Source organism: Lissotriton vulgaris, chromosome 7, assembly GCF_964263255.1.
Source record: "Lissotriton vulgaris chromosome 7, aLisVul1.2, whole genome shotgun sequence".
Classification (NCBI taxonomy): domain Eukaryota; kingdom Metazoa; phylum Chordata; class Amphibia; order Caudata; family Salamandridae; genus Lissotriton; species Lissotriton vulgaris.
In genome coordinates, this window is record NC_141695.1 from 848,789,013 (window position 1) to 848,811,094 (window position 22,082).

At 43.8% G+C, this 22,082-nt stretch overlaps 1 protein-coding gene across 1 annotated transcript in view; it reads left to right on the top strand.

Annotated features, from left to right (window-relative positions):
* The window catches only part of RNF145 (ring finger protein 145), a 348,869-nt gene that overhangs the window by 200,259 nt on the left and 126,528 nt on the right, over window positions 1-22,082 (top strand). Inside the window, exon 8 of the mRNA XM_086931218.1 lies at window positions 11,404-11,586. Coding sequence (XP_086787344.1) covers window positions 11,404-11,586 — 183 coding nt within the window. The remainder of the gene's footprint in view (window positions 1-11,403; window positions 11,587-22,082) is intronic.

Consider the following 22,082-nt stretch of genomic DNA (forward strand, 5'->3'; position numbering starts at 1 on the left):
ACCGCAGGTTTTACTGTGTCCCTGTCGCGGCAGGGGAGTTAATGTCTGCTCACCACTGAGCGCAGCATCTAGTGAGGCTCGGACTAAAGCATTGTGGCGCCAAGTGATCCCCGTCACCCTCCGTCTCCGCAGGGCCCACAGGCAGGGCGCATCCCCGGCCTCAGGTGGCTGCCGACGCCGGTCGGAAGTGGCTGCAGGTGGGGGTATCGTATCTCCGACACAGCGGAATAGTCCAGGGCAAGTGGCCGGTTCCAGACCCCACCAAACGAGGGAGGAGCACCTCAGGCTCCCTCGTTGAAGACGTCAGGCAAAATCTAGTAAGTTCAACTCCTTAGCGAGCTGCAGTAGGGGATCTTCGGTCACAAACCTCTCCGCATGGCAGTCGGCAGGGGGGCTAGTCGCAACACGCCTCCAACGGCGTCACCCTTGTTCTCCGATATGGGCACAGCGGGTGGTCAGGTTCTGCCGATAGTGATGGGACACAGTTCGCCGCCACGGGGCCTAGCAGGCAAGTTATCCCCAACCTCAGGTGATTACTCGCGCCGGCCGGAAGCGTCTGTGGGTGGGGCGTCCAGGTCCCCTCACCGCTGAGGTGGTCCGGTAGGAACAATTGGCGTCAAACTTCAGCAGCCGAAAGTAGGGTGCTTCAGACCCCCTCGCTGATGATTTTAGGCCAAAATGGATGATTTTGGCAGAGAAATGGCCTGTGGTAGGGGAGTTTCTTACGGAGCTCTACCCAAGCACGTCCACCACCATTGCGTGCTCAGCCACGCCCCCCATTGTTTACCAAGGTCTTGTATATCAACAGATTCCTATAAGACCACTCACCATTACTGGTTGTGTTACAACCCAGAGGAGATAGATCGAAAATATCGCTTTGGAGATTGTGTACTAACGTTTTTACGGAATAGTCCTCTTTGTAACACGTGGGAGTTTACAGATGATTATTTTCAAAATAACCTTGGCACTACAGATGGTAGAGCTGTAGAGTAGGAATCCTATAATATCCCACTAAAAGGGGAAATCTAGGCTCATACTTGTGAGGTCAAGCAACATTTGGAGCGCACTTTGAATGAACTGAAGACCCAACAGGCACAATTATACAGATTCGTTTCAGTTGATCACCCTGCTAAAACGCAGCGGGTGGAGGTTAAGTGACAAGTGAAAGATACATGGTCATGTCTAGACAAATATACATACACCCAATATAGGCAAAGGGTGTTCCATGAGTGTGAGAAAGTGGCTCGATATATACTGGACCAAAGTAAGGTACAGTGTGTATAGATTCCACAATCCCCAGAGGTATAACAGAGGTTAAAGCCAGGTGTGACCTTACTCTCTAAAGTCGTAGCTTGGTCGAGCAGTAAGGCAGTACCAGGGGACAGTGTAAAGCAATTGTTGTGCACACTCAGGCAGCGAAGAGTTTCACACACTCAAGGATTGAACTCCAGGCCAATTGTTTTTATATCAAAAGATATAGTGGGTTTATTTTTAGAACCAACAGGTATCAACATATGCTTTTCTCAATATGAGTGATCTCAGATGAATACTTTGCAGAAAGGCAAAACACTTAAACACAATAGGTACAGTGGTTGCAGTAGGCAACACAATTCTAAACACAATTTAACATTGAGCTCAATGGGCTTTTCTACATAAATTTAGTTGATTACTTTATAGATTACTTTTGTAATCCCAGGATTGGATCCTAGATTCAGTCTTTGGGTCTAAGCTGAAAACAGTTTAGTAAAAACGTTTGGTTATTGCAATGATTCTTAAGGAATGAAAAGGTATTTTAAAAGTTGACACTTAAAAACATTTCAGTGAAAAACTGGCAATGTTATCCTATGGCAGGAAATTCAAGTCACAGGTAAAGTACGTTCTCGTTACTTTTGTAATCCAGTACTACGCTCCTAGGTCCAGCACTGGGAACTCTATCTAAGACAGGTAAGCAATTACGATTCAGTAGTTGGTACGATTTGTAAGGAATATTTGTAACTTTCAAAAGTAGACAGAAGAATTTTCAAAGCAAAACAGTCAATGGTTTCCTATGAAAGAAAATTCAGTTATGGGTAAGTCTGGTTAAAATTGCAGGTCAGTACTGGGCTGAAAGGTACAGTACTGGCTCCTCTCCTGATTCCAGATGAATATTTCAAAATTCGTTACTCTGCTGATTCTATAGGAATATTTTAGAGTTTCAAAACGTCACACTTTTCGAGTGAAACCAGTCAATGTTATCCTATGGCAGGAAAGTGAGTTATCGGTTTTCAGGTGAGTACTCTACTGGTGAAGTTAAGGTTCTGGGCATAGACTCGGGGTCCCCCAAGGTCAGGTAGGTACAGTTGGTACACCCGCAGCGGCACAGGAGTGGCCAGGTGCATAGGCCCAATGTTATCCAGTGAGAGGCAGGAGGCCTTCGGTTGGTGGCTGCTGGCTAGCAGGCCACGCAGCTGTGGGAGCTGGGCTCCTGGTCACTTGCTCAGGGCAAATGGGGAAGTAGGCTAGGGTACAGGTTGCACTGCAAGGGGCACTCAGGCGGCTGGCTGCAGGGTGCTTTTGAGCCGTCTGGTGCTCAATGTTATTCAATGACTATCTTGAAAAAAGAACAAAGGCTGCAGGCTCGGGGACGGAGGACCTTTTGGAGCGACCAACACTTCGTGGGGTAAGTTGGGATCTTGGAGGATAGGTAGGCACCCAGGAGTTGGGCACAGGGGCCCGTGGGGCACCGGGAGCAGGGGTGTCTTTTGAGGTCAGGAAATCTTACCCCCTGCTGGTCGCAGTCGGAAGGGTCCTTTGTCCTGAGGCTGCAGGCGTCGTCTGGGTCGTCGAGGAAGGTCTTTGGGCACTGGACTTCGGGTCCAAGTCGCCGGGGAGACGTCCTCGTGGTCTTGGATCACTCGGGCACGGCCAGGCTCGGCGGGTGCAGAGTGGGTTGGTCGGGAGCTTCCTGGCTAGCACCAGGGGTATGGTTGTTGAGCAGAGCCTCTGCTTATGGGAGTCCCAGTCTTCAAGAGGGTCATGGCAGACAGGTCCTCCGGGTGTCCCAAGGTTGCTGTCCGCAGGAGTCGCCGGGTTTAGGCAGGAGCAGGTTCCAGGATCGACAGGCCGGTAGGGCTGGGGCCAAGTCAGTTGGTGTTGTCCTGTTGTAAGCAGCTGCACGCCGGGTCTTCTTCTTTATCTTCTTTCTTCTTTTCTTATCGGGATCTGAGGAAGGAAGGTTCAGGGAGCCCCTAAATACTGAATTTAGGGGCGTTACAGGTAGGGCAAGGGCAGGGACCAATAGGTCCATGTCCTGGGGTGGGTACACCCCCTTGCCTGTTCCTCTCCTGTGGGAGGGGGGCAGGAGCCTAGCTGTGATTGGGCAGGGCCCCCCATCTTCAAGATGGCCGGAGCCCGAGGTTGTGCTTCACCTCGCCTCCCCCACCTGAGGGTTGGGGTTGGCACCCCCACCTTCCTGACGTAGGTTTTCCCGCCAGTCTTCCCGCCAGAGTGGGGGTCAGAACTGGTGGGGGCCAGTTTGCTGGGTACAGCAAATGGTCTGGAGAAGCTCACAGAGGCGGCAGGCCTTTGAAGCTTCCCCCTGCCCATCCTGGGGGAGGAGACCTAGCACCTCGCCCAGGATGTGTATTGTTGCAGGCCCGGGAGAGCCGGGGGGGAGCTCTCCACCCAGGGGTCCAGCAATATGTCTGCTGCGTAGCAGCCTAGGCAGCCTCTCAGTCCAGACGTGGATTGCAGGTTTAGGTTTCAGGGGGCATCTCTAAGATACCCTCTGGTGCATTTTACATTAAATCTCACACTGGCATCAGTGCGGGTTTAATGTGCCGAGAAGTTTGATACTAAATTTCTCAGTCTTCAGTGGAGCCATTATGGTGCTGTGGAGTTCGTTATGACGACCTCCCAGCACCATATACTCTTAATGGCAGCACTGCACTTGCAGTGCCCAGGAATGGCCCTGGGTACTGTAGGGGCACAGGGCCCATGCACCTGTGCCCACACCACTGGCATAGAGCACCCAGCTAGAGGGGTGACTGAGGTATGCCAGGGCAGTGGGTTTGTGGGCATGGCCTACAGGGATGTGGGTCATGTCGACTCTCTGTTTAGTTCTGCACTTAGACACTCAGCCTGCAAAGGCAAGGTGTGGGTGTCAGGGGACAGGGCCCCTAAGGGTGGCACAATAAGTGCTGCAGTCCTTAGGGGTCTTCTCTGGTCACCGTGCCCTGGGTACCTAGGGTACCATTTACTAAGGGCTGATAGGTGGCCAGAGGTGCCAAATGGGTTTTAGTTTCAATTACGTTTTAGGAAAGGAACACAGGCCCTTGGTACCTGGTTGGCAGGAGCCCAGGGCACACTCAGTCAAATCACATCAGCAGTTTAGAAAAAAGTGGGGGCACACCAATGCAAGAAAGATGGCACTTTCTCACAATGAGGGTGACACCTATTGGTCTGGTTGCTTAAGCGGGAAATGCCACGAACAATGAAGCTTTGTGGGAGGAGGGAGTAGCGGTATCTTTTCAAGAGATGCTATCCGTGAGATGTGTGTGAAATAATTGCCGGAACGTCTCTCCCAGCTGAACACTATAGACATAGAGAACATACATAATTATTAACAAGACCTAACTCTCCCTAGACGAGCAAAGAGCAGAGTTAGCAGCTCCTCTTGACCTGGAAGAAAAGTAAGCCACCATTTGCAGAAGGTATCAGGGCAGTTTTATATCAGCTAACACCCCAGCTTATACTAGCGAGACTGTTGGAGGTATTTCATGAGGCTTGCGACACTAGTCAATTGTCCTGATCACTCAGAGGCGATGATAGTTTTGATCCCAAGGGAAGGACACTCCATTATTGCCTTCTATTAGGCCCTTGTCTATGCTCAACGCTGATGGTAAAAAATATCAGTGGGGGTAATAAAGTCCCTGATTGTAGATAACCAGACACTATTTATCCCTGGCAGAAGTACAAGTTTTAATATAAGGACCCTGACCCATCCTGTGTACTCAATGGCTGCAGCAGAGGAAGATTACACAGTGGCCTCCTTAGATTTGGAGAGACCGTTTGATACCGAGAATTGTCAGTATCTGTAGAATGTCTTTTTGGCTATGGATTGCTGACCAAAATACTTAGACTGGGTTACATTGTTGTATTTGCATCCTACTGCTGAGTGTGTACAAGTGGCATAATATCAGTCCCCTGGATGCTGCAGAGAGGCACCCGGCAGGTATGCCAGATACCACTACCGCAGTTTGCTCTGGTAATAGAGCCTTTTGCTTCTAGTCTGCATTCGGAGAAGTTACAGGTAGGAGTTCATTTGGGTGGAGTGATACATGTAGTTTCCCTACATGCGGATATGCACTTGTATTCTTGAAGGAGCCAGTGAGGTTAATCAGAGGCTTTGTGGAGCTTTGGCGATGTACCTGGGTTACACACTAATTGTAGCAAATTGAGACTGCTCTTTTGAATGGATTGGGCATGGATATGGGGAGCCTCCATTGAGATCTGCAATTGGATTGGGAAAGAGACAAATTCAGGTACTTGGGGATTTGGGTGTCCTGATGCTCCCAAGCACTGTAGTCATTAAATGCTGGGGGAGTAGTGGAAGGAATAAACTGTTAAGTAAAGTTTTGGTGGACATAACAGAATTCCATATTGGGTCACATTTCTGTGATGAAGACAGTATTTTTGCCTCATTGTTTATATGTAATGCAAATCACAATATTTCAGATTGTTAGGTCCGCTCGCCTGGGTAGGGAAGTGCAGATGAGTAAAACTTTTGTGGTCAAAAGTGGGCTATGCTTATCAGACAATTTTATAAAACTTTGCCGTGGCCCAGCTCCAGCATGCATTTAATTAGTTTGACAATGACCCAGGATAGGAGAAGCTGTTATTGTCGATACACATTACCTAAGTAATTTATGATGGGTAAAGGTGTGCCTTGAGACATGCCTTACCTGGTAAGTCAGTTAGTGGCTAAATGGCACATGGTAGTAGTAACATTTAAAAATTGCCCTGTTTACAGTGGAAATCCCCATCTGGTCCAAAGCAATTTTACTACACATGACATGGGACTTTCAAAAGATAACTGATTTTTAGGATAAGGTAATGACGATGCTCCATGATAAGGATAAGGCGATGACAGTGCTTCATGATATAACCGGTATGAATATGGCAAAAACTATTAAAACATATTTACTGGATGTCCTCAGGAAACAGAAACATTGTAAAATAAAACTGCAACTGGGGGCTTGGACTAAGAGAATAGCCATACATCGGATTATCTCTAGCCCCCGTAGGATCGCTCGATGAAATAGACACCAGGTTGAGGGGGCCTTAGCAGATAAAATAAGAAGTCATCAAGAAGAGATAAGTTAACAGAGAATTTATCAGAATGGGCAGAAATGTGGCCAGACTCCGACTCTCCTAATAACAGACCCCATTGGAAGGAACGGACCTTGGAGTTGAGACTTGCCCTGATAAAAATCCTTTATTTGTATTTGATTGTGACTAAATTTATTGCAGTTTGTCTGTGTATTTAATATATAGAATTGTGTGTGTGCGCTTGATCCGAATGTAACAGATTACATTTGGATCAAGCGCGCACACACATTCTATATATTAGAATGCTGTTACTGCTTTGCCAATCATGGTGTAGCAATGTACACTATAATCTAAAATCAATAAAAATATTTGCCAAAAAACCCTAATAAGCAGACGGTGTAAGCAAAAGAGTGAGCCAGAGGGAATAGTACTCTGGTTACCCTCAAAGTTTCAAAATTTACACTCCATTATAGTGAAAGAACTCCTTCATCTATAAAGGTAAAACATGCCATTGAGTCTCTGAAAAAAAAATTGTCCTGAAAAATGTGCAAATTTTTTCTTTTGGCATAAAACTTGACTGTAGGAAAATGTTCATTTTGGTTGTACCAGTGCCGGCACGAAAATGTTGCCACAAACACTGCCTAGGTACCTTACTGTAGGAAAGTGGGTTTGTGTTGCAATAACACCCACCCCCCCACACACACTTTTTGCCTGGCTTTTGATGAAAATTTGACTGTTGAGTACTGAGTTTGTGCTAATAAGGTTCCCAATACCATTGTTCTTACCCCAAAAACTATTCCTGTTAGGGGTTCTGAAGTGGTGCTAGTAAATGGTACCCCTTGTACCTACTGCATTGGGACTGAAGAGGGTGCACTGGTGCAGACATAAACACCAAAGTCGACATGGCACACTGCCTGTGTGCCATGTCAAAGCAGCATCACGTAAGGTATGGGTGTGTCACCCCTTTGGCAGGCCTTACAAGCTTTATGGCAGGGTGCACTATATCTCAAGTATGGGCATATCTACAGGAGCAGATATGCCCCTACAATATTTTGGTCTATTCTTAATATTGTAAGTGCCAGTGAAGCCATAAATAGTACATGGGCTTAAAACTCGACAACTTGAGTATCCCAGCACTATGATGGCTTCACTGAACCCAGGAATGTTTGGTACCCAACAACTCCTCTTAATAAATCCACACTGATGCCAGTGTGAGATTTATTGTACCATGTGCTCCGAGGGCACCTCCGAGGTACCCTCTCTGAAAACCTACCAACCCTTGTGTGGGCTCTGACAAGACAACCAGCCACCACCAGACATGTTTCTGCTCTCTGGAACATTGCACATCCTGGGCTGAGGTGTGATGCTTGACGGGGAAGCTTCAAAGGCCTGCTGCCTTTATAATGTACCCCTCCCCCCAAGACTCTGCTGCTAGCAGAAGATGCTAACCCCCCCGGTTTACACCCCCACCTTGGGAGGGAAAACTTAGAATAGGAGGTGTGCCCACCTCTGTCAACTCTAACCCAAAGGTGGGGGAGGCGAGGTAAAGCACATCTTGGCTAAGTCTATGCGCCCTGCCACAGGAGGGTGGCAAAATAGAGAGTTCTGTCACCCCAGGTAAGGTACTCATTGGCCCTATCTGTTGCTCCCTTAAAACTCCCCTAAATTTAGTATTTAGGTTACTCCCCCAGACCTAGAAACTAGATCTGTGACGACCTAAGAAGAAAGAAGACATCCCTGCAGAGAAGAGGAAAGACGACGACTGCCTTGGCCCCAGCCCTTCTGGCCTGTCTCCAGCTTCTGCGAACCTGCAACCTGTCTTGCAGCCAGGGACCTCTGAAAGCCCTGGCAGGATTGCTGACTTTGTAGAAGACTCCAATCTCTTGTGGACAGCAGACCTGTCCAAAAGAAAACTACTCCCAAGTGCTCTGAATCCAGCTGGAACTGTGATCCCTGCCCACTCTGCACCTGACGCTCACGGCCAGAGTCTGAGTGGCTCACCTGTGCAGTGAAGGCTCCCCAGCGATCCTGGCACGTATCCAGTGTTGGCTGGCATCTGCGTGTGAATCCAGCGGTCCCCCCAATACGCCCTCGGTTACCGGCTTTGGTAAGAAGACTCTGATGTCGAAAGGCACCCCTTCACCTGAAGCCCCTGGGCCTTGGTAAGCTGAACCGACTGTGCCCCTATGACCCCATACATCTCTACTTACCTCTGCTGTCGGGCTCCATCCTGCAATCTCTGGTGCCATGCCTGCAGCCTAAAGAAGAATCCCCATTGAAATGCATTGGGTGCCCAACATTGAAATTGCACCCTCTGGAGCCTGGCCGCCGGTGGATGTATGTTTGGTGCTGCTTTGTGCCCCCGTGCTTAACCTAACCCCCAAAGCTTGGCCTCTGCAACCGATCTACTTACCTGTAAGTAGTGTGACTCCTGGCACCCCTAGTCTCCATTGAAATGCATTGGGCCAAACTCTGATTTTGATCTCTGCACACGTGTGCCGCTGGTGGTGCAGTTTTGGTACTCACCTGACCCTTGCCGACTTTTGATCCTGAAGCCTGAATTTGTAAGTACACTACTTGCTTGTTTAACTGTAATATTGTTTTCCTTATAGGAGATCATTGAACTGTGCTGAAATGTTTCTAAGTGCAAACAAAACGGGTGATGGACAGAATGTGGATCAATGTCACACATTCACCCCAGTCCAAAGATCTGGGCCTAAATCCATCGTTTTTTTGCACTCCACACCACCCTGGGTTAGACAATGGCGATATGCAAATCAGCTCTGACCCTGTGCCCCATGGGAACAGTCCAGTCCGAACTACAAAAGCCATGTCCTTCCCAGAACGGAATCAAGCATCCGAGGACCGGACCGGTTTCGAGGTAACACCTCTCATCAGCCCGGCTAGCTTGACTCCAGTGGTGTGGAGTGCCTGGGACCCACGTCTGAGCATCCCCAGCGCACTTAGGGCGGAATTTGCAAACAAAACAGGTGATGGACAGAATGTGGATCAATGTCACACATTCACCCCAGTCCAAAGATCTGGGCCCAAATCCATCGTTTTTTTGCACTCCACACCACCCTGGGTTAGACAATGGCGATATGCAAATCAGCTCTGACCCTGTGCCCCAAAACGATGGGCTGATGTGAGGTGTTACCTCGAAACCGGTCCGGTCCTCGGATGATTGATTCCGTTCTGGGAAGGACATGGCTTTTGTAGTTCGGACTGGACTGTTCCCATGGGGCACAGGGTCAGAGCTGATTTGCATATCGCCATTGTCTAACCCAGGGTGGTGTGGAGTGCAAAAAAAAGATGGATTTGGGCCCAGATCTTTGGACTGGGGTGAATGTGTGACATTGATCCACATTCTGTCCATCACCTGTTTTGTTTGCAATACCGCCATAACTGCGCTGGGGATGCTCAGACGTGGGTCCCAGGCACTCCACACCACTGGAGTCAAGCTAGCCGGGCTGATGAGAGGTGTTACCTCGAAACCGGTCCGGTCCTCGGATGCTTGATTCCGTTCTGGGAAGGACATGGCTTTTGTAGTTTGGACTGAACTGTTCCCATGGGGCACAGGGTCAGAGCTGATTTGCATATCGCCATTGTCTAACCCAGGGTGGTGTGGAGTGCAAAAAAACGATGGATTTGGGCCCAGATCTTTGGACTGGGGTGAATGTGTGACATTGATCCACATTCTGTCCATCACCTGTTTTGTTTGAAAAGTTTCTAAGTGTCAATTTTTCAAAGTGAAAAGTATTTTATGTATACATTTTACATATTATGAAGATCTTGGTCTTAAAATACAAACAAAGTATAATTTTATAAAGTTGTTCTGGCACTGTTGTGCAATATATATCTTGCACTCCTCTGTGTTAGGCCTAAGGCTGCTCGCCCACACTACCACTAAAAGAGCACTTTGAGTTTTACATTGAGTCCTGTACACTTTTGAGGAACCTCAGGACTCTGTTCAAGGTATATCCTCCTAGTGGGAATACCATATAGAGGGCCAGCTGCCACCCGCATGTCAATCACGGCATTATAGGCTTTCTAGTCAGTGTGATTTCTGATCATGTGCATTTCAGTCATTGGCCATTCAGGTACAGCTTTTTGTCACAATTCATATCTGAGACTAGCGGGTTGTAGCCAGTTTGTTGCTATTTGACGTCAGCCCATTCGAGACGGAAGGCTGCAAATTTATGCTTTCTATTTCCTTTCTGGGGTTGGGATTTGGTCTATTTTGTTAATTATAATAACAAACACTTTAGCCTGGAAGAGAAGTAGATCTCTCCTACTATACGTTAGGTAAAACAAAGAGAAAGCAATTAGTGATCAACACCTCACTACGTTTTAAGGCTCAATGTCTGACCCTGCGTATGTTACATAAAAGTCCTTACAAGCTGAATTCAATTTTAAATAACTGTATTATGAATACTGTTTTACGCTAGTAACCTTGTAGAAGGCCTCCTTAGACTTTGGGGTGCATTGAGGACTTGGCTTTTAACATCAATTGTGTACCTTGAATTGTATTATGACTAAATATGTTGTGGATAGTGAGGCACATTTTGTGGAGTTATTTGTTGGGCTTCAATCCTACTTAGTGTTTTACGCTTGGATCTGTCTTGTGATTATGCACTTTTGATCTTCTTTTGCTTGTTAGATTGTTCATTCTTTGCTTTCAGGAGTGGCATGATTGTGGATTTTTGGCTCTTATGTCTATGGATTGATATTGTTGAATTGTCTCGTTTTTAAAGGTTGGGATTACTCATTCTTGCATCTTCTGGTTATGGAATAAGATTATGATGTGTTTCCATCTGTACAGTTGGACGAGATTGTTTGGGGTTTAGCAGCAGTGTGGCTTACATTGTGAGAGTGCTCATTTATTGTCTCTTTTTCATTGTATGAAAACCCTCAACGTTTTCTCCTTTGGATTGTTGATTGTGACTGCTCAGAGTTAGTGTTAAGAAGTAAAGTTATTGAGTGCTTATCTCTTAGTAGGGGTGGTGAAGACGTCTCTTTTGTGCCTATGAAACAGTAACATTATTTAGAATTTGCTTGATCAGGTTATTGTTTTTTTTTCATTTCTCTCTCTAGTGGTATGACAGAGGGAGTTACTCTTCTCATCCTGGCTGTGCAAACTGGACTCATTGAACTGCAGGTTGTCCATCGGGCCTTCCTTCTCAGCATCATCCTCTTCATCGTAGTGGCATCAATACTGCAGTCCATGCTTGAGATTGCAGATCCTATTGTCTTGGCCCTTGGTGCCTCAAGAGACAAGTATGATTTCTTTTAAATTATGTTGTTTTTACATTGTTCTGTCCATGAAGCGTGGAGAAAAGGAGGGAGTTTGAAATCAGCTGGGGGAAGGATGAGGCTTGAGAGGTGAATTTGACAGAGAGACAAAAAAGAAATTGTCAATGAGGTAAAGGATGTGCAGACGGGAGTGGGTGGTTAAAAACTGGTGATGTAAACTGTGGTGTATTAAGATTAGAGCTGCTGCAACAAAGTGCACATTTTGTATGTTTTTTCTAAGAATTGCAGTTATTCAGACCTCCCTTTTCAAAACTCATGAATCTGTGCCTATGTGGGCTGGGGATGCTTTTCTGCTGTGTTATGTAGATCCTGCCTGATTGGCCACCAGCCCGCTTGTTGCCTACCATACATATTGCTTTTGACAAGCTGTTGATGCTCAAATACAAGGAACACTCATAATATCTGGCAGGTCCCATACCCCAAAATAGTCCATTCATATCCTGGAGGAAGTGCTCCATGCCAAGATGACCCACCGCCTTCCTACAGTAAGTGCATCTCACCAAGAACAGTCGGTGCCAACATACAGGTAGGACCCCATATCAAAGACACCCGTCCCAAACTTGGATAACTACCTGGCTAGTGATAAGTGGCTCACACTCACTCTCTACCGCCTAACTGAGCCCTAGACACAGTAACACGTACCTCCATATTGAACAAACTTTAAAAAACTCAAATATTGTGGTGTTTTCAAGGTAAACCAGTATCGCTAACCATAAACTGCTTTTTTTAATATATAAGAGGCGTAAAATAGGCAGCAGCTGTGCAAGCCTCCCTTAGAGGCAAAACGAGTAAATCAAAGCCAGTAACAATGTAAGCTTCCCAATAAACACCCAATAGATTTAGCACAGCGAGTTGCAGATGCAGTATTTACCAACATGGGCACGCATACATACACATACCTATCCAAAGTGTAAAGAAGGGGAGAGTCTGTGTGTTTGTGGGCAACAAGATGTATGTATGTGAGAGCAGGGAAATGAGGAAGGTGTAGCGATTGTAGGCAACAAGATGTATGTGTGTGAGAGCAGGGAAAGAAGGAAGTTGAAGCGATTGCAAAACAATTTGAAATCTTTGTGACTTGGTGGGCAGTCGGAACACTGCACACTGCTGTGGCACAATACTCTTTACATCCATCTTTATCACCCTCTGTACAGTGTGTAGAGACTATTTTATCATGCTGTCACCCGTAGTTAACTGAACACATCAGCTCTGTCACCTGCAGTAGATTGAACACCATATTGTAACTGTCTCTGCTCACCTGCCTATGTCATCCAAAAGTCAAAGTGCATGCAGAAACGGCTAGCACCAACCCCGTGTTCCATAGATAGCTGACATTCACAGAGCACTTCACATTAAGCAATCACCTAATAATGCATACCAAACTCAACAGTGTCCTGGCAGTACAATGCACAACCGCCTGTTCCCCTACACTGCATACGCAAGCTCTGTTCTCTTCCAGGGGCTCCTCATCAATAGTCATAAGCACTAAATATTGCCACCCATGTGCGGGGACCACGGATATAATAAAAAATATATATGGAAAACAAACAAAAACACACACACACACACACACAAAAACACACACACACACACACACATTTTTTTTCTCATACCAATGCAGCTCCCATCTAGGAGGCTAAACAGTGTAATAAAACACAAACTGCTTTTGCAAAATACATTTTATATATATAATTCAGGAATTCAAATTTCTTCATGTTGAACTACCGGTCATGGCACGCTTTTACCTTATACCCAAAGTCCATAAAGAAATAACTCCAAAACCAGGACGGCCCATTATATCGGCCATCAACAGTATGGGGGAACATCTTGCTCAATACATCGATTACTTCCTGCAACCCCTGGTCACCAACTTGCCCACGTATATCAAGGACACGGGACATTTCTTGGATAAAATCAAAAATACCGCTTGGACAGAAGACTCTCTTTTGATAAAGCTCGACATCGAGGCTCTATATACGAGCATAGAACATCAGATTGGACTCAGGGCTCTTGAACATTTCCTGAGTACCAGACCAGCAGACTGTTATAACCACAGTAAAATACTGGTTGCGTTAGTATCATGGAGCCTAAATCATAACTTCTTCATGTTTGGGAGAGACATTTATCTACAAAAGAGGGGAGTGGCGATGGGGGGCCTGCTTTTCCCCTAGCTACGCGTGCTTGCACGTGGGCTATTGGGAGAAGCAGGTCCTCATGGGTACGCATCATGACATCTTATCAGAAAATGTGCAAATGTGGGTAAGAATTATTGACGATGTGTTTTTAATTTGTAGAGGTGATGAATTGAGTGCACTTGCTTGTATTGAAAAACTTAACTCTAATGAGTATAACTTAAAGTTTACTCATCACATCAATAGTAAATCGGTTGATTTATTAGACGTTAAGGTATATCATAAATCAGGAAGTCTGGCAACCACCCTCCATAGAAAGGCTACTGCGGGTAATTCCACTCTGCACGCTAGTAGTGCTCACCCGCACCACACAATTGAGAATATCCCCTATGGGGAACTGCTCCGCCTTAAAAGGATTTGTAGCATTGAAGAGGAATTGGAGAAATGTACGATGGAAGCCCTTAGTAGGTTCAAAACAAGAGGGTACCATGTTGATACTCTTAAAAGAGCAGTTAACAAAATGAAACAAAAGTCTAGAGACTGCCTTCTCCAACAGACAAGAGTTATTTCAACAAACAGCGAAGACCCTGAAAATTCAGCTTTGAGATTTATAACACCATACAGTTGCCAAAACAGAAAAATGAGATCGATTCTCACGAAGAGTTGGCCAATTCTTCAAACTGATAGTGTCATCTCAGCTGAACTCCCTGACAATCCTAAGATCACTTTCAGGAGAGGACCTTCTTTACGCAACCAGGTCACCAATCCATTCCCTGAATTACTCAAACAAAAATCCTGGTTCCCTCAACGTCAAGGTTTTTTTAAATGCTTGAGTTGCCGAGCTTGCAAATTTGGTGTTAACACCAGAACCTACATGACCCCATTCAGTCCAGTGTCATTACAGATTAAGGGAAATTACAGTTGCAGGACAGAGTATGCTGTTTATGTCCTGGCGTGTACTTGCGGTCTGAGGTACGTTGGGAGTACTCGGCTTGCGGTGCACACCAGGATATTACAGCATCTCCGAGCAATTGTCAATAATGACAACTCTTATCCAGTGGCGAGACACTTCAAAAGTGTGCATAACAACAATTTGGAGTGTCTCAGCTACTTTGTGTTGACATCTGTACCCCAACCCCGCAGGGGAGGGGATAGAGATAAAATGCTACGCCAACTCGAGTCTAAAATATTAGAACTCGATACTAAGGTACCTAATGGTCTCAACACCACAGAAGACCTGTATCATTTTCTTTAAGGTTGTCTTATCTAACATATATGATTACACTCTGTAACCTATTCTGACCCAATGTTTAGTTTCATTAGTTTTGAGTAAAATCTGCTTGTTTGACAATATATTAGTTTTCCTCGCCATATAAAGGTTTTTTCCTTTGCTGTTCAATTGTTTATATCTTTTGTCTTTCACCCTGATTATTATTTTTTCATTTTTGGACTTAAAAGTGAATATAGATAGTAAGTTTCCCATTGGACTATATCGAAAATATATATAAAAAAACTTTTCTTTTTTTTGATTTCACTTATTAGATGTTGGGTACACATATAGAAACTCGGAGACTAATTACCAGACATAGGCTATATTTTTGAGATTGGAGGGGTTGCCATCATGTTCAGATGTCCCCTTCAGCATCATCACCAATTGGGGTTGCCATCAATATTAGATGTCCCCACAAGATTGTAAATATTATATATGTTTTTTAATTTATATACAGTATTTATTGGCATCTTTTGCACATGATATATCGTCTGTAATGTTTAGGGGTTCATAGTTCAATAGGACAATTGTTTAGAATAATACTCCTTTGTGATATACCAAGTGTGGTTTTTTTTAACATTATTTGTTTACATATATTATTCCTGTTGATTTTTATGGAATTTAGTATGTATTAACTATGTAAGCTGCCATTTGATAACATTTTAAATGTATATTACTGTATTTTACAATATTTTAAGCATTTATGCAGAAACAATCTTGTCATTACACATGAATTTATTCAGTCAATAATTGGTATTTGGGAGACATACTTTGTGTAAATTGATTCAAACCCATCCATACTCATAGTTATGCCAGTGTTACGTAGTAGTATTTTCTCCATATCCATTATTATCACATGGTGTGCACTAGCACTTTAAAAGTTCAGGCATGATGGGTTAACATTTGACTGTGATCAAGGGCACCCGCCCGAAACCCGTCAGTTTTTGCTTCTGCTCAATTTTGCTCATTAAATTTTCAACTGCCTCATATCGGAGTCGTTGAGTCGTCTGTTTGTCCTGGGGACCTGGGGCTACAGTCTGGCTTTTGTCTCGAATATATATATATATATATATGCCTGATGGTCCCACTGTGACCTTTCGGAAGGGCCCTTCCGTTAGGTAACATATCTGTCATGATTTTCCGGAACTTAGGAAGAAACAAGAGTGGATGAAATCCTGCTCTGGTTTTAAACGTTGCACCTCCTGCAGGGCGTGCAAATTCGGCAAAACAACTACTCAGTATTACACACCCTTCAGTTCTGACCCAATTAACATAAGAGGTCAATTCACTTGCAAGACTGAGTTTGCCATCTATGTCCTGACATGCACATGTGGACTTAGATATGTCGGCAGTACATGACAACCTGTGCATGTCAGGATTCTCCAACATCTCCGTGCCATCGTTAATAATGATCCATCATATCCGGTGGCCAGGCATTTTAAGAGCAATCACAAAAATGATTTACAATGCCTTACGTACTTTGTCATTGCCTCAGTGGACAAGCCTGTGAGGGGCGGGGACAGGGACAAGATGCTTAGGAGACTTGAGTCCCAATTTATTTTGGAATTAGACAGTAGATTTCCAAATGGGCTCAACACTACAGAAGATTTGCACGTTTTCCTGTAAACCTTTGTTGCTTATTGTATTGATTACTGTGTTGGTCAGCCGCCAGTAATACCCACGGTTTGATATTTTTTATACATAGAATTTCTTTTATATACTTTATCACTTTCCCATTTCTCCCTATCACATATTGCTTCATGGTTGTGACCATATAAGCTTTTTCTCACTTTTATTATTTGAGTAACACTTTCTTATTTTATTTGGACATAGCCACATGGGACTATTTGTTAATGTCTGTTTTCTTTACCTAAAACTGCATTGGGAATATCTTATAGTGGTTTATCCACTATTGATCCATTTTCTTTTGAATACAGCACTCCTGGCCATTTGCATTCTAAGCATTCATTTTCTTTGCTGCCATGTTATATCTGAAGACATATAGAACCTTGTCATCTTGGATTTTATCCAATTGTTTACATCTTTGCATTATTTGCACAAATTGCATTTTGTCACTTTATAATGTTTACATATAAAGCATATATTTGCACATTGCAATTGCACTTTATTAGAATATTAACAAAAAAAATGCACTTTATTGCGTAATTTGCACAATGACTGGGTTTTATCTACAAGATTGTATTGTTTTTTAATGGATTTTAACATGGTTCTATTAGCTTGATTTTGCAAGCATTATATGCAATTGTATTATATGTGTCAAACTATATCATGTTTGATAAAAATTTTTGCAGGCCACTAGATGCACTTTATTATAAATAATGGATTCAATTTATTATTTTTGAATTGTGGATTTTAACCAATTTTAGTGCAGTAGAAAACAACTAATGGTATAATTGTTTGGAAAACAGACTTCCGAGTGCTAAGAATTGAGTATGTCCTCTATTTTCATGATCACATGGTGTAATGTTTGAAAAAAAGAAAAATAATTCAATTGAAAGAAAAAAACTGTGAAGCACTGGGTATTTAAATGTGGATGTCGCATTAACTGACTGTCTGTGAGCAAGGGCGGATGCCAGAAACGAGTCACATTTTGTTGGACTCAAGCTTTTAATAAACTCTGTGCCTTTATCTACGCTGGATTCGTGTGGTTTTCCTGGGTCGATGTATATGCGGAGCTTTGGAAACTGCCGTTGCTGTATTTAAATTTCGGAAGGTGATTGCTTCCGAGACAAATCCACTCCCCTCAAGCCGGCTGCGGTGTGCAATCAACCTCGCTGCCTTTCCTGTAAGGAATTTCTTCAATTGCAGCCCCCGTGTTCATCGAGCCCAAGTTCACTCGTGTCAAGGATTGCATCAGTGGCGTTTCAAACACACCGGGCGGCTGCCTGACGCTGTAAAGCTTTCCTTGTGATGAGTGCTCGTAAATTCTCTGACACGGTGGGGAGGAGTACTTGGCACCAGCGCGTGACCCTGGGAGCTTACTAGCTCGGGTCATTTTACGCTGAACAAACTTTAAAGTGAATTCTTGAGTCCGACGTGATGTCAGCTGAAATTCTACGTGGTAGAGCGGGTGGCGGCTGCTGCACTCTACTCTAATCTGCCGAAGGTTATACCAAACTCTGGAGCAAGCAACAAAACGGACTCAATTGCAAATGACAACACAGCAGAGAGCCAAATACGAGCGATGCTCAAAAAACTGGAAAAATGTATGTACCAGGAAATGTCAAAATGGTGGGAGCATAAATCCCTTTCAATGTATCTAGAGGAAAATCGTGTGCCACGTGGGTTGCGTATCTTATTAGCACCCAGCTATGACAAGCCCAATCCGAATATGTTAAAAGAATGGGGCCAAACCAACTTAGAATCCTCCACCAAATCAATACAAATTTTGGTTAAATATGCTTCTATCGACAGGGAAATACTAATGAAGGAGATTGAAGAACTAAATGATGTTTTACGAAAATTTGAACCCCATGAAATTATCACTAAGGGCCGCAAGGAAATTGACGAAAGATTGCTGAAACAAGAGGAAAAGATCAAGGCGAGAAAAGTTTACAAGTTCGCCAGGGATAAGGAGGACTATGCCCAAGGTCGGATTTACGCGTTTGCACGTAAATTCGACAGCGCAAAACGATCGAAATTGGCGCAACAAGTTCAACAAGCACAAGCCAAACATGGTAAAAATACAAATCAAGCGGGAGCCTCCACTTCAGCTCAGGGAGCACCTTCAATGACCGGTAACCAAGAAATAAGCGATAATGAATCGCTTACAAGTGGCCCCACGTCTGATGAAGATGGAAACACTCCATGGGACAGTAACTCCTTGATCCTTGATCTAGGGGAGGAGGTCGATTTTTTTAGTTTCGGATCGACTACAGACATTAAGGCCTCGGACCAAACACCAACAAAAGGGGCAACAACAGCAGCCAAACAAGTCAGATGCAATAAAAGGAGGAGTGAGCGCCGGAAGAAGTGGAAAATCTCCCAAAAAACCGAAGCGACAGTACTGGCGCAAAAAAAGATAAGTGACAATACTATTATTAATCCATCTACTGTTACCCTAACTGAAGCAGAAAAACAACTTTTAAGTTTGGGGTTAACATACTGTCCAGCATCTGATTTTAATTATGCAAAAACTCGTATTGATGTCTACCTATATATCAGAAAACTAAAAATCAAGAAATTCTTTAACATTAAGGAAGGATTAAATGAAAAAGAGCGTTCATGTTCTAATAACACCGAAAATGTATCCTTAGCTCTACCGTCTAGATACACTAAATCTTTGTTGACTTTGCATCATTTGGCTTCTGACAATACAACATCTCCTGATACAAACTCAACTCAGGAGGAATTAAGAGCAGCATCCATTCCACAAGTGGGGGCCAACATTAGCCCTTTTAAACCTAAGTCGAAATTCAATCCCACCATGCCTTAGGGATTCAATTGATGTATTCCAGGACGTGGTGGTGGAGGACCTCAAACAGTTACACCACAAGGTAAAGCACAAAAAACGCTATAAAAGCAAGCACGAAAATAATTACTTTTCACTCATTAAAAAACTGGGTAACGACCACAATATCATTGTTACTACTGCGGACAAAGGGGGAAATGTAGTTATCTGGCCCCAGGAAGCTTACATTGATGAAGCGAAAAGACAACTGAATGATCCAACATGTTATTCTAAATCTAACATCAAACATTTTAATGATGCCAAGGATGTTTTGAAAAAGTTGTTATATCCATGTAAAAGAGATGCTATGATCTCCTCTCAGGAGTTTGACTTTCTTCATATTGAGTTTCCAATATTGCCCAAATTATATCTACTCCCAAAAATTCATAAGCAGGTCAAACCAGTCCCTGGCCGGCCTATCATCTCGGCCATTGGGGGGGTGGCAGAACATGTCACACAATATATTGACTATTTCTTGCAGGACTTGGTCAAAGATTTATCTACTTATGTTAAGGACACCAGTGATTTCATTGCAAAAATTAATGACATCCCATGGAGCAGTGACATGTTAATGATTACTTTGGATATCGAGTCGCTCTACACGAGCATAGAGCATACATCTGACTTGAAAGCGCTCGACTTTTTCCTTGGCAAAAGACCCATCAATTGTTATTGCCATAACAAAGTATTAATTGAGTTAACCACTTGGTGTCTTCATAATAATTTCTTTTTATTTGGGAATGATATCTTTGTTCAGAAGCATGGAGTTGCTATGGGGGCCTGCTTTTTCCCCAGCTATGCGTGTTTACACGTAGGCTGGTGGGAGGAGCAGGTCCTCAGGCGGCAACATGCGATTATTTTTGATAAACATGTTTTGTTGTGGATTCGTTATATAGATGATGTTTTTGTTTTGTGGCGTGGAGATTTTGCCAGTGCTGATAACTTTGTCACAAGTCTGAATACCAACCATGAAAATCTAAGGTTCACTAAATCTATTAGTGGTTGTGAGGCTGAGTTTTTGGATGTAAAAATATTTGTACACAATGGACACCTGGCATCAAAACTACACAGAAAAAGCACTGCTGGCAACAGTATTCTTCATGCCAGCAGTGCACATCCTCGACATGTAGTAGATAACATCCCATTAGGCGAGCTACTCAGGATCAAAAGGATATGCAGTACAGAAACTGATCTTGAAATCTGCACCAAGGAAGCCTTAGATAGATTCAGGCAAAGGGGCTACCATGAATCTATCCTTAAGTTGGCATTGCAGAAAGCAACAAGTAGAACTCGTGAATCCTTGCTAGACCAGACACCTAACATCAGGTCTGGTAGTGTCCCTGAAGACAACACCGAGGCACCAAGACTCATAACTGCCTATAGCAGGCAAGCAAGACAAATAAGATCTATTGTGACATGAAGATGGTCGGTCTTATTAACTGACCAGGTGTTAAAACCCAGACTGCCTGATGGTCCCACTGTGACCTTTCGGAAGGGCCCTTCCCTTAGGTCACATATCTGTCATGATTTTCCGGAACTTAGGAAGAAACAAGAGTGGATGAAATCCCGCTCTGGTTTTAAACGTTGCACCTCCTGCAGGGCGTGCAAATTCGGCAAAACAACTACTCAGTATTACACACCCTTCAGTTCTGACCCAATTAACATCAGGGGTCAATTCACTTGCAAGACTGAGTTTGCCATCTATGTCCTGACATGCACATGTGGACTTAGATATGTCGGCAGTACACGACAACCTGTGCATGTCAGGATTCTCCAACATCTCCGTGCCATCGTTAATAATGATCCATCATATCCGGTGGCCAGGCATTTTAAGAGCAATCACAAAAATGATTTACAATGCCTAACGTACTTTGTCATCGTCTCAGTGGACAAGCCTGTGAGGGGCGGGGACAGGGACAAGATGCTTAGGAGACTTGAGTCCCAATTTATTTTGGAATTAGACAGTAGATTTCCAAATGGGCTCAACACTACAGAAGATTTGCACGTTTTCCTGTAAACCTTTGTTGCTTATTGTATTGATTACTGTGTTGGTCAGCCGCCAGTAATACCCACGGTTTGATATTTTTTATACATAGAATTTCTTTTATATACTTTATCACTTTCCCATTTCTCCCTATCACATATTGCTTCATGGTTGTGACCATATAAGCTTTTTCTCACTTTTATTATTTGGGTAACACTTTCTTATTTTATTTGGACATAGCCACATGGGACTATTTGTTAATGTCTGTTTTCTTTACCTAAAACTGCATTGGGAATATCTTATAGTGGTTTATCCACTATTGATCCATTTTCTTTTGAATACAGCACTCCTGGCCATTTGCATTCTAAGCATTCATTTTCTTTGCTGCCATGTTATATCTGAAGACATATAGAACCCTGTCATCTTGGATTTTATCCAATTGTTTACATCTTTGCATTATTTGCACAAATTGCATTTTGTCACTTTATAAAGTTTACATATAAAGCATATATTTGCACATTGCATTTGCACTTTATTAGAATATTAACTAGAAAAATGCACTTTTTTGCGTAATTTGCACAATGACTGGGTTTTATCTACAAGATT